The sequence below is a fragment of the Rhizomucor pusillus genome (genome assembly GCF_041956525.1).
Source record: "Rhizomucor pusillus strain CBS 183.67 unplaced genomic scaffold VTP01scaffold_14, whole genome shotgun sequence".
NCBI classification, from domain to species: Eukaryota; Fungi; Mucoromycota; class Mucoromycetes; order Mucorales; family Lichtheimiaceae; genus Rhizomucor; species Rhizomucor pusillus.
In genome coordinates, this window is record NW_027192156.1 from 531,318 (window position 1) to 544,095 (window position 12,778).

Below are 12,778 nucleotides of genomic sequence, written 5' to 3' on the forward strand. Positions count from 1 at the left end.
TCATCGCTATGCCTTATGCTTTGAAGAGAAAAGCTAAAGGTCTCGTGGTTTTCTTGTTTTTTTTTTGCCCATTACTACTTCTCCGGCAAGTCTGTCTACTTTTTGCGACTCTTTTGGTGGATACCTGCCACGATCATTCAGCGACAACTCAGCAAGCAGGCATACGACGGCGGCTGTGTCCACGTCCAACAAGCCGATGAGATATATCTATTTGGTTGAAAACAAACGAGATCGTCTGTTGTTATCAACATTTAATCCATTCCTCTCCATCAAAGTCTTTTTGCATAGCATCAATGCATATATACATGCTCAGACATATCTACAATCAAGCAAAAAAAGTGATCAAAACGACAGAAACGTTGGAAAGCTACAATAAGAATAAATAATAAAGCTCGATCAACGGCGAATGGATGCTACAAGAATACGAAATGTTCAGGGGAAAATGTATAACGCTGAAAGCAAGAATATTCCAAACGCAAACAACAAATAGAAACTTCCAAAAGGAACATACCAACCGCTTTGATCCAACTTGAAGCATATATGCCGAAACGTCAAAAGTAAAGTGAGTTACATACTTTGCTGCCAAAGTTTATATGCTTCAACATTGAAATACAGTGTCGGAAAGGAAAGATTGCGCTGGCATCTTCTTTGTTGTTACATGTGCCTCTACTTGTTTGCCCAAATATCTGTATGCTGCATACGCAGATGTTCATCTCATCTGTGAACAAATGGGGTACAACTCATGCATTCTCTCTCTCTGCAATCCATTCTCAAATAGTAAAGTGCAATTCTGTTTAGGGTATAAAGCAACGCGGCATTGAATCAGTTGTCAACCCAGAATAAGCTTAAATCATTTTCATACGTGCTTGAAATAGTCTGGTGAACTGGGCTCTGACTTCATCTATCTGAGTTACGCAGCGCGGAACACCCACCAGCAATGGTGGTGTCAAATGAACGTGAACTTACAGGAGCAATAGTCCGACCGACCGACGGCGGCATGTCCTCGGACCGATGGGGAGTGCGCTTGGTGAAAAAGTCAAGTAGTATTTCTTCATTCGAAGGCGGCGCAGTTTCTCTGACGATGGTGACGCTCCTCAAGTGTGCACAAAGGGGCATCATCTGATGGGTTAAGCTACCGTGTTTGGAAGCATACGTGTCATAAAGTGCACTAGAGTTTGCATATCAACTTTGACTGCTCAGTGGAAACAGTTGGGGAAGGAGATAAATGATAAACAATAATGAAGCATGCGGATAGGCCTATTTTGGTCATCCGGATATGGAGACGCATTCATGAGGCTGGGCAGCAGAATGATGTAAACAAGTAAAACGTGTTGAGATTGAGCATGCAGTGAACTTATTGGACAATTATTATTTTTCTTTTTAATCAAGGCCGATAAACTGGAAATAGGAAAAGGGGGTTGGGGCTGGTCGACTAGAGATACGTAGATAGAAGGAAGAATCCTTAATAGGTCAAACTCCCTCAAACCAATCCAATGCTGGTGATGCCCTGAATCATGCATAGCGATTGGCGTGAAACCTGGCTACTGAGCTCTAGAATTTGGGATACCGCGCAAAAATTTTGGCACTATAAAAGCTGGATCTCCACCCATCCCAACTCTGTCTTCTATCTCTTTCTTTGTCCAGCTTTTTCATGACACCCACCAACAACCGTGGTAAAGGCCCCATCTTTGTCACAAACGCTGATGGCGACAAGGGCTATGCCATCGCACAGCAAATGTTGCAATTCCCAACCAAATACCCTCATCTTCCGCGCTATCCCGTCTACGCTGGTCTGCCGGATGATTCCACCGAGAGAGCACAGTCGCTGGCATCCCAAGGTGCACAGCTACGTGCATTTGACATCTTCAATGACCCTGCAGCTGCCGTCAATGCCCTCCGGGATGTGGCCAAGCTGTGCCTGATCGTAGATCCTCTCAGCGAACGCATTAGCCGAGCCAATGCCTTCGAGTATGGCAAAGCGTAAGTGTGCAATCTTTACAAATTTTGTAAATACTTGTTTCTAATGTTGTCACTGTAGTTTCATCGATGCTGCCAAGGAGGCGCAAGTTGAACACATCATTTTCCTTACACCCTTCTCCCCTCTCGACCCCGTTTCTCCACCTTCGTCACCCGTCGCCGATCCAGCTGCTTGCGTCAGCTTGAATGATCCTACCACGTACCGCAGCCAATATATGCTTATCGAGACTTACTTGCGCTCCATATTCGATACAAAGCGCATTACTATCCTGAGATATCCCGGCATCCTTTATCAGCATCTCAAGGTGTTCCGCAAATACATTATGGAAAATAATGCCTTCCCACTATCCAATCAGCACCTCGAGTTCACAGTTGAGTCATCCAGCATGCTCGACATTGCCCACGCTACAGCCTGCATCGCCCATTCCCCAACCTTACGCCACAGCAGCAACGTATACAAGCTCACTGGTCCGCAACTGCTGACTCTGGAAGAAGTCAGCGCCAGAGTGCTGACCGGTTTGCGACGAGACATTGCCGTTAACTTTATGGACATTGAAGCGCTCAAGAACATACTGACCGAAAGCGTTGGCAATGCCGAGCACGTTGCCTTCTTGCTCGAAGTATGGGGTCTTCAGCAGAAGCTTGGAGGCAGCCGCTTTGAAATCACTCGGGATTTGGAAGCATTGACGGGACAAAGCGGGAAAACATTGAACGAGTACTTTGAGGACGATAAAGTCCAGGAATTTTTCCAGTCATCCTTGCCCTCTCCCTTTGTTGCATAGTTAAATCTTTTTTTCTTCCACTTGTTATCCATATCAATGTACATAGCTCTTTTTTTCAATATACATAGGTCTTTTTCTTTTTCTTTTCCAGGCAATATCCTTTTGTCCCAGTTGATAAGATACTGCAAAGTGGGAATGGATACCGAAAATGGCAAAGCGCCGCGCTTTCGATAAGAACATTTGATTGATCTCTAACCAATCAATGCATCCGTTGGCAGCGGTATTGATAAGGGTCTTGTCATTTGGCAGCATTGATTGGATGATTACGCTGGCCTGGGGCAACCACGCGACGGACAAGCTGCTTTATTTGGCAAGTGTTATCAGCTCCTTTATGGCCCTTCATCCATTTTCCAGAACAGTATATTTTAAGTATTCTATATTCTCCCGAATTGATGCTCTTAATGGTAGGAACGTCATATTATACATCTATACCCGATCTAGAGATGGCATACACACATATACACATAGACAGCAGATATAATAAAATGCATTACAGGCAAACATGGTTTATGGTTTCAAGGCAAAAAAAAAACCACCAGAAGACAAAATCGAATTCCTGCCAGTCGGGACAGACGCCGATATGTTATTTCCCTCTTATGCGTGTAACACCAGAACAGATGTGGTTGGTGGCCAAAAAGTCAATAATAGAATTAGGAAAGTTCTCGCTAACGTAAAGTTTCCCATGAACAGATGCGCCAACGTGTGGATCAAGAAGCGGTCTACTTTGGAGCCCTATGGATATACCTAAACAACGAAAATTGATAGGTTTTCATTTTCTCTTTTAGTTTTCCGCCCTAAAGTCTTCATTTCACATAACTAGGTATGCTTCCATAAACCATTTCCTTTCAGTAAGATATGCATTATACATAAGAGTTAAAGATAAGCACAGAATTATAAGTAAATCATTCATTTAGATAAGAGAAGGGACAGAAATATATGTGCAATAATACTCAGACAGGTTGAAAGCAAAGTGCGATACTTGGGGAGCTCAGTCGTTGAATAAATCACCAACCTATGTAACGTTGCTCTTTTCATTCTGGTGTATTTTTCAGCGTGGCGTAAAATTCATGATAACTGAACGAAGACTCATTAATGTCCGTTACCATATATTTGGTGTCTGTCAGCATTCTTTAGAGAGCGTTGATTGCCAATCATTCATGGTTTCCTAATTCCTGGGCGGTATTTCCATCGTGTAGACCGCGCTATCTGTTGCTGTTGACTGCTGTTTCCAAGCTCAAAATTTCTCTTGGGCCGATTCTCTACGTTTGAACAAAAAAGGAACAATCGATTGCGCTAATACTGAGAAGCTATCACCCTAATCCACCTCTGTTGTTACTGCTCTGACCTCGCCTTTTTATATCTTTTTGCAGAGTCGTTCCCAACACAGCTGCTGTAGGAGCTGACATAAGCATGGTCGGCTGGCAACGGAGTTGACGAGGACAGTGGAGTTTCTTGGCAAACAGGTTCATCAGGGTCCTCCTCCATCCTCCATTCCCTGTTCGGAGTGTGCTCCGAGATTCCCAAACTTTAAAAGCTTTGCCCAAGGTTTGCCTCTGCAACTTGTCACCAGAGAGTAGTGTTGAAAGACTTGGAAAAGAAACATTTTGATTCATCTAGATAAGTCCAATGCGTCCGAGTCTGATATTGCACGCTTTTTGCGGGCAACAAATCTCTTTTCTGTTGCGCTGAACAGCAAGAGTAGAGATTGTATTTTCATAATCTCTTTATGCGATCTACATGGTGCACCTACTGCTCATGAAAAGGGAAGAAAACACGCGTATGACTGGAGACGTCTAACGATTCCCTTTAGCTCTCCCGATCGCAGCTTAGTGAAAAGTTTTGCCAGGAATTCAGCCCAAACGCGCAAGTAAACAATCATAAGCCGATCTTCCTCACAGGAACAAACATTTTCACGAGAGCAGTTGTGCTCATCAAAAACTTTACGTTGACTAACACTGCGTGTATACGTTCAAAACCATGCCAGAGCACTCAAACAACTATTACTATGCTGGCGAAAGTATAGGAAAGAAGCGAGCAAATGAGGATAATAATAGTGATGATGGTGATACAAGCAGCACGACAATGGACAGGTAAGTCGCAGAAAAATCTGTGAATTCGTATCTAGACTGATCTTGAAAATCTTTTACTTTAGCCCAGAAAACGTAACATAATCCGATTCGGACCAGGAGTATCGCACCGGCCAAATATGCCGCCTGACACCTACCAGAAACATCTTTGATGAACACATTGCTCAAAATTATCCGCTTCCCGTTGAATGCTCGCAATACATTGATTCTGTAATCGACAGCGTAAGCCATATACGAAAGAGATCGGAGACCATGACACTCATACGCTTGCACATAATGCTGTGCAGATGTTTATCCCAGCCTTTAAAAAAGCGATCGAAGAAAGGCCATGAATTTGATGATCCTGCCTTTCAAAATGCGATCGAGTTCTTGGAGGATTTATTATTCACGGCATGCCTTAGTCTGTTTAGCGCATTTTTGGTTATCAGTTTTAGCAAGCGAGTGTATCTGAGTGAACAGGATCTAATGACCGGCGGACCCGCTTTCAATTTTTGGCTTGTGCCACCCCTTTTTACTTGCGTTCGCGAGGGCGAACAAGGCAACCAAGCACTCGAATGTGCTTTCCTTCCTGGAGAGGTGGTGGCCCTAGAGTCTATGACGAAGCAACTGGCTGTCGTGTTCAGGTCTAGCGACCAATATGGAGCCTTCCTCAAACTCCATCCCAAATCATATAGACCAGGGTCGCGTAGATGCTTATTTTCTACGTCTTCATCCTCAGTGAAGATTCTCCAGTGAAGTTCAGTCTCGACGAACTTACTTTCGTCTCGACTGCTATCTCTACGCTACCCACAAACACCACACTGGTCTCGGACGATGCACACAAAGATGACCGTAACCACTATAATGCTGACGGCATCGTCCGGCTGGCTGGACTGAACGATCTGGAAGTCTCGTTGCTGGAGACGTCGGGAGAACTACGCAACGAGGACAAGATCAAGATCAACTTTGACCACCACAAAGGTTCCTTTGGTGCTCTTGCAATGTTAAAAACATTAGCAGACACTTATAAGTACGGGACAGTGGAAGACTTCTCAAAAGTCAAAATTCTTTATATTCATGCTGCTGGTAAATCTAGTGCCTCCAAGTGCTAAGAAAACCACTGAACTAATATCTGTCAATATTAGGTCTTGAAATCCATTTGTGCAGCCTCTGCTTCAAACCGGAGAAGGTTTACGAGTTGTGTAGGGAGTCAAGCTTGACTTTAAAGGTCACCACTTCTTGCCAGACATAATTGACTTCTACTGGATAATGAAGGTAATTCGATTTTTCCCTCTGAAGACAATCTGTACAATCCTTGTCACTGAAACTACGTAATCTTGGCAGGAACTCGTCAAAAAGAGCATCGAGGACATTGTGCAGTTGCGGGACAGCCATATTCAGAAGAAGGGAGAATATTGCTACTCAAGACTTGTACCGAAGCTGTTGACGCAAGGGCGTGGGCGATTTGGCGTCGTTCTATACCTCTTTTCGCAAAGAAAACATTTCATTCCTGTCATGTACCTTGAGACGTTCCCAGATAATTGATATTGCAATACAATGATTCTGCTACCCTATCGTCATCAATGTCACGACTATTTCTTCGCATTTTCCACCGTAGCGATGGTCAGTGAACTGCCGTTCCGTTGAAATGTCTGTATTTCTTTGGTGAGTTTGAGTATAGCTATTGTTTGGATATTGCCACCAGCATCCCAGATGTCACACCATATGATAATATTTGTTTACAGTGCTTGCCAGGACTGTGGGTCCTAGAACTGGTATCAGAAAGTGACAAAATGAATATTGCAAATGACACTTACCTCTCCCAGACTTTGAATTGGATGAGATTTCAAGGAAGAAACTGTCACCGAGAACCACGCAGAAGAGTGTTTTCACGTCTCAGGATAGACGCTAGTTCAAGTGTAACAGTCCATGACCAACGCTCTCCATACCTTCCAAGGTCCCTCGGTATGAGCACGCTGTGGTGCCTCCAGCAAGGTATCGTCCTTGCCAGGCAAGACCGGGGACGGTGATGAAGAGGAAAAAGAAACAGGCAGAACAGTTCAACGCTTTCTCGTCAAACTCTTCGGACCATTCTTGTTCAGTGTAAAGAGGTTTGCTACGGTTTAGCGGTGATTCAACTAGGAAACGAGAAATGGCGTTCAGCTCACATCAAGCTTTTTCATTTGTCGCCTTCCTGTTCCAAACCCGCTGAAGTTGGGTTTCCGCCCTGCACTCAAGTTACATCATCATCTTCAGACTATTTTCTTTTGCCGGCGCACTCTCTCTCTCTGTCCTACTCCAAACATAGTCTGCCTTTGCAAAATTTCTCCTGAAAGAGACAGTCTCTGAAAATAATGTGTAAAGGAATACAAAAATATAAAAGGTGGAAAGAAACCAAGGCGGTATGTGAGATGCAGCTGAGGTTTCATTTTCCCTTGCGCACCCTGAGGCGGCCGGGGTGTGTTTAGTCAGGGTCCCATGCCGTCAGGGACGGTTACATAATCGGAGCCGATCCAATAACGAGGAGTCGTGATGACAAAACTCGTTTCCACAGAGAAAAGTTTCTCAGAAAGATAAGGGACTCCGGTTAGGTAAGCAGTCTCTCTAGTAGGGCAAGCCGCGTGATGTGTGTTACTGGATGAAAAACTTTTTCGGAGGAAGACACTGATTCGGTCACTCGTCCCACTGGATGACGATGATGATATAAGCGGGACCCTGATTCTCCATCCTCCGAGCGCTTTTCTTTCAAGTTTTTGTGTTTCATCTTCTCTTCCCCCATCTTCTTCTTTCCCCCGTCTCCTAAACAAACCGCAACATGAGACTGATCATCCGTGAAGACTACAACGAAGTATCCAGCTACATTGGTATGTCTCCTCTATACACAATATATTATACTACATCAGCGAACTTGCTCACATGTACTTTGAATAGCCAACTACATCAAGGAGCGTATCAAGCAGTTCAAGCCAACAGCCGACCGTCCATTCGTTCTTGGTCTGCCCACTGGCTCCTCACCCATTGGAACCTACAAGAAACTCGTCGACCTCTACAAGCAGGGTGAACTGAGCTTCGAGCATGTAGTGACCTTCAACATGGACGAATACGTGGGCCTTCCTCGTGACCACCCCGAGTCCTATCACTCATTCATGTGGAACAACCTCTTCATGCATGTTGATATCAAGCCCGAGAATGTGCACATTCTGGATGGCAACGCTGCGGATTTGGACGAGGAATGCAAAAAGTTCGAGGCGGAGATCGCTCGCGTGGGCGGTATTGAACTCTTCTTGGGTGGTATTGGTCCCGACGGACACATTGCATTCAACGAGCCCGGTTCCTCCCTTACTTCCCGCACTCGTGTCAAGACCCTTGCTTATGAAACCATCATTGCCAACGCCCGCTTCTTTGACGGCGATGTTAGCAAGGTGCCCAAGCTTGCTTTGACCGTCGGTGTTGCGTAAGTACCAGACAACATTGTTTCTTCAAAGTAACAAATGTCTGACGTCTTTCTTTCCTTCTTCCTTTTTTAGTACTGTCATGGATGCCCGTGAAGTGTGCATCATCATCACCGGTGCTCACAAGGTACGTAACTGACACACATTGGGGGAGGGTTATGGGTTCCATGACGCTGTGTGTATCTGACTTATAATTTTTGTGTTACAGTCGATTGCTCTTGCAAAGTGCATTGAAGAAGGCGTCAACCACATGTGGACTGTATCCGCTATTCAGATGCACCCTAAGGGTCTGATCGTCTGTGACGAGGACGCGACCCTTGAATTGCACGTAAAGGTAATACAGGTTTATTTCGGTCCCACGCTCGGTTGGGACCACAGTCCAAGAGATTTCCCACGAGAAGAATACGCTGATCTAATCAACTCTTCTTACTCTTTAGACTGTAAAGTACTTCAAGTCTATTGAACATGTACATCACTCTCTTATTGGTGCCGAGAACCTGTCTTTGCAGGGTAAGCAGAGAGAAAAGAAAGAAAGAGAACATATCCAACCATGGGTTACTTACGAAAATGTGTATTGGCGTAGGTGGTGTGAAGCAACTGAAAAACCCGACTAGCCCGACCACCACTGAGCATCCCAAAACACCGATGAACGGCCCTTACGAGTAAAATATCTCAAAGGGACCAAACTTTACCTCTGTGTACATATAAAGAAAGGACCATGCACAATCATTCAAGCACAGAAGCCCGGACGAACAGAAAGAACCGGAAACAAGAATATCAAACAGAGCAATCCTTATAGCATTTTTCCTAATATCAATCATCTATGTATCTACATAAACTATACCCCTCCCTGGGGATTTGAAACATATTTTATTGATTGCATTGCTTGACCATCTTCAAAGGATGGACATCTATCGGAACTGTTGTGTTCATCCTCTCAATGCTTAAGGTACAGTATGTTTATCGCATCTGTTCGACTCTTACTTCAACAGAAAGATCTTCCGTTTCTTCACAAGCAATTATCGTATACAAGGTCCCCGTTATCATCGTTGAACTATGCCGCACTGGGGTAGACCAGAATAATGCAAGTATATCCGCCCGCAGCAGAAAAGGGTTGTATGAAAGGGCTCATTACATAAGCCTGTTATCACGTTTCTCTTACAAATGTTCCACCACCCTTTGGAGATTTCCATTTGATCACGCCAACACCAGATATAAATAGGATTGTTTCTTGATGGAATACAAAGATGATTAACAGTGTGAAAAAAGGGTTCGGTCCCCATTTTACGTTGGATAAGGGTCTCAGGGAATTTGGATGGGATTCGGTTTGTGCGACACCTAGAGTTACACACGAAACGTGCCACCTGATATACTCGGCGAAGCTACCACGCCCCCTTTAAGTAATGCGAAGAGAATAAAAGAAAGCGCCTCCACACTCTTTTTTTTAGCTATATACTTTTTTCAAGCCTTTTTTCTTCTTATTCTCACACACTCTCTCTTTCCTTTTACCCACCTCGCTCTTTCTTTTTCTCTGTTGCTTGCTTTGCAGTAAAGATGGATGGTAACAACCTGGCCTTGATCCGCCAGGAGTTCCTACTTTCACCGGACAAATTCAAAGCAATCGTCGAAGGGTTTAAAGCCGAATGCGAGCATGGACTTGCCACTGCTTCTGCATCGGGACTTGCGACCATGATCCCTTCTTACGTAACCCGCATGCCGACCGGAAACGAGATAGGCACGTACCTCGCGCTTGATTTGGGCGGCAGCACCCTGCGTGTATCGGCTGTGCAACTGCTGGGTAACGGACAGGTCAAGGTCACTGAGGTCCGGCGGCTCATCACGGGTACGCTTCGTTCCGGCACCACCGATGCATTCTTCGACTGGATTGTTGATACCATCGCCGAGCTCATCGAAAATATACCACCACGTGATGACGAACAACATCAGAAACAGCCGCTGGCCATGGGTGTCTCCTGGAGCTTCCCGCTAGAGTAAGCCAACAGCGATGATCTGCGTTGCATCGGGATGACCCTACTAACTGCAGCATCCTGTATCTAGTCAGACAGGAATATGCAAGGGCACGGTGCTGCGCATGGGTAAGGGATTCACTCTGCAAGGAATCGACGGGCAGGATCTTGCCACCTTATTTTCTGATGCTTGCAAACGCAAGGTACGTCTACTGGATACGTAACACTACTGTGGCGCATGCTAATATTTTATCACCTTTTCAGGGCGTAAATGTTGTCGTAACAGCGTTGCTAAATGATACAGTCGGTGCCCTCGTGGCACATGCATACACCAACCCGCAGGCACGAGTCGGGTTTATTTACGGCACAGGTGTGAATGCAGCTTACCCGGAAAAAGTGTCACGCATCACCAAGCTTGGTGGCCAGCAGAACTGGCAGGAATCCGACGAGATGCTTGTCAACACAGAGATCGATATCTTTGGCAGCGACGCGTACCTGCCGCGCACCCGGTTCGATAAAAAGCTTGATGCAAGCCATTCTCAGCCAGATTTTCAAGTCTATGAGAAAATGATGTCGGGTGCCTACCTCGGCGAACTCACGCGTCTGGCAGCTGCCGAGCTGGTATCAAACAAAGAGCTGTTTGCTGATCAGCAGGTGCTGCCTTCCTTGATCAAGACACCTTGGTCCTTTGTTACTGCGCACATGAGCGAGATAGAACGGTACATTCACGAGATACGTACGCCATATACTCAGGAATAACATTCTTGTTTAGATGCAGCGGCGAATCCATGCAAGAACGACAGTCTAGATTGTGTAAACTGTTTGAAATCGATGCGATATCACCAAAAGATGTCCAGGTACTCACCGATCTATGCGAGATTGTTGCCACCCGCGGTGCTGGCTTAGCGTCTGCAGCAATTGCAGCCATCATTGAGCAGCAACCTGAGCTGCTGAGCAGCACATCGCCGTACAAAGATATCGTTGTTGGCATCAACGGAACGACATTCGATGCGTATCCAAACATGCCCGAGAGAATGGCACGGTTTCTTGCGGATTGGTTTGGCCAAGACACTGCAAAGCGTATCAAGTTACAGTCTGCGCGCGACGGCGGGTCCATTGGCGGCGCACTTGTAGCCATGCTTTACCAAGATCCACCTCGGACACCCACGCTTAGCGACGACCAGCATCCGCCTCCTCCTCCTCCTTTGGCAGCTACAACAAAGATAACAACATCTTCCACTTCCTCCTCGTCATCGTCACCGCGCTCGCGAACGGAACGCAACAACTCAACGTCGACTGCAGCTACTCCAGTTTCAATTGTAAGATCTATTTATGGGTTCATTGTATCGTGCTTCAGACCATCACCACCAAGAAAATCCAACAACGTTGGTAAAGCATCTGTTGCAAGGACCAACAGTGTGCCAAATGAGACGATATCGGATGAAGAAAAGAAGTTGTAACATACTCTCTTAATTGTCTCAGTAATCTCAAAGTTTTGTTGTTGCTTTCTTCATCTCCTTTTATGTACACTCTTTCCATAGATTAAATTCGTCATCCAATGAAAATCGTAACGATTCAATTTTGAGCACTATTTCGCATTCTCCCTAGTGTGGATGTCGCATTTTTCCGGTACAAAGCTTAGCACCTCCAAGAGTATATAAAGCATGTAAATATGTATAGGCCAGCTTTCCTCCTTCCTGCCACATCGTGCGGTTGAAATTTCCGATTACAAGATGAGCATCCAGTTTTTTTTTATGACGATGAGCAAGGCAATGCTGTCGACGAAGAGTGGTATGCTCTTGAAACGCAGAGTTCATACACGCAGTAATTGCGTAATCGAACTCGCGAGAGCGATGGCCGATCAGACGCTATGCAGACTGATGACGTAAAAAAGGGTGCGGAGGTTCGCATGAGAGAAGCGTCGAACAAGCGAGTGTACACGCTCTACACGGCTCAGGACAAAGTCAGATTCTTCAAACTGATGTTTGAGAAAGTTCTGAGTGCCTCAGCTGCCGCAAAACAGTTAGGTATCCATGTCCGTACAGCTCATAGATGGGCCAAACAGGATGAGGTGAATCCGGATGGCATATTCGCGAAGCGTAAGAAGAATGGTCGTCCGCGTATCCTTGGTGAAGAGCATAAGAAGGTCATTCTAGAGTACGTCGATGAGAACCCTTCGGTTGTCTTGGAGCAGTTGATGGAGCGACTGCTTCAGAGGTTTAAAGGGCTCAAAGTCTCTAAGAGTACCATTTATGACTTCGTGAGGACGCAGTGCAACCTGTCACTTAAGAAGGCTCGGTTCCAGCCTGTAGACAGGAACAGCGGGGCCAAGATTCAAGAGCGTCTTGACTGAGTTCGCAAATGGGAGGGAACCGATATGGACTTAGGACTAATTGTGTCTTCGTAGATGAGTCTGCCTTCCATGTCAACATGAGGCGCAATAGGGGCCTGGCCAAAGAAAGGTTCGCCTGCAATAGTCACGGTGCCCAAAACACGAGCGCAGACAACCACCATTTTGGCCGCGATCTCTGCCT

General features: G+C 45.6%; 5 protein-coding genes across 5 annotated transcripts; all 5 read left to right on the forward strand.

Annotated features, from left to right (window-relative positions):
• Positions 1 to 1,651: 1,651 nt before the first annotated feature.
• On the forward strand, positions 1,652 to 2,759 carry VTP01DRAFT_2910 (uncharacterized protein; the record flags this gene model as incomplete). The annotated part of the gene is made up of 2 exons (XM_069381423.1): positions 1,652 to 1,980; positions 2,039 to 2,759. The coding sequence occupies 2 exons, from the start codon at positions 1,652 to 1,654 to the stop codon at positions 2,757 to 2,759; spliced, it is 1,050 nt and encodes a 349-aa protein (XP_069237116.1).
• A 1,977-nt stretch (positions 2,760 to 4,736) lies between these two features.
• VTP01DRAFT_2911 (uncharacterized protein) lies at positions 4,737 to 6,077 on the forward strand (the record flags this gene model as incomplete). The annotated part of the gene is made up of 5 exons (XM_069381424.1): positions 4,737 to 4,849; positions 4,987 to 5,068; positions 5,147 to 5,469; positions 5,565 to 5,911; positions 5,971 to 6,077. The coding sequence occupies 5 exons, from the start codon at positions 4,737 to 4,739 to the stop codon at positions 6,075 to 6,077; spliced, it is 972 nt and encodes a 323-aa protein (XP_069237117.1).
• A 1,563-nt stretch (positions 6,078 to 7,640) lies between these two features.
• Positions 7,641 to 8,943, forward strand: VTP01DRAFT_2912 (uncharacterized protein; the record flags this gene model as incomplete). The annotated part of the gene is made up of 6 exons (XM_069381425.1): positions 7,641 to 7,689; positions 7,757 to 8,279; positions 8,353 to 8,404; positions 8,486 to 8,611; positions 8,715 to 8,787; positions 8,861 to 8,943. The coding sequence occupies 6 exons, from the start codon at positions 7,641 to 7,643 to the stop codon at positions 8,941 to 8,943; spliced, it is 906 nt and encodes a 301-aa protein (XP_069237118.1).
• Positions 8,944 to 9,831: 888 nt separating this feature from the next.
• VTP01DRAFT_2913 (uncharacterized protein) lies at positions 9,832 to 11,704 on the forward strand (the record flags this gene model as incomplete). Its single annotated transcript, XM_069381426.1, has 4 exons — positions 9,832 to 10,268; positions 10,336 to 10,447; positions 10,509 to 10,963; positions 11,017 to 11,704. The coding sequence occupies 4 exons, from the start codon at positions 9,832 to 9,834 to the stop codon at positions 11,702 to 11,704; spliced, it is 1,692 nt and encodes a 563-aa protein (XP_069237119.1).
• A 410-nt stretch (positions 11,705 to 12,114) lies between these two features.
• Positions 12,115 to 12,597, forward strand: VTP01DRAFT_2914 (uncharacterized protein; the record flags this gene model as incomplete). The annotated part of the gene is made up of 1 exon (XM_069381427.1): positions 12,115 to 12,597. One exon carries the CDS (start codon positions 12,115 to 12,117, stop codon positions 12,595 to 12,597), a length of 483 nt encoding a protein of 160 aa, XP_069237120.1.
• Positions 12,598 to 12,778: the final 181 nt, after the last annotated feature.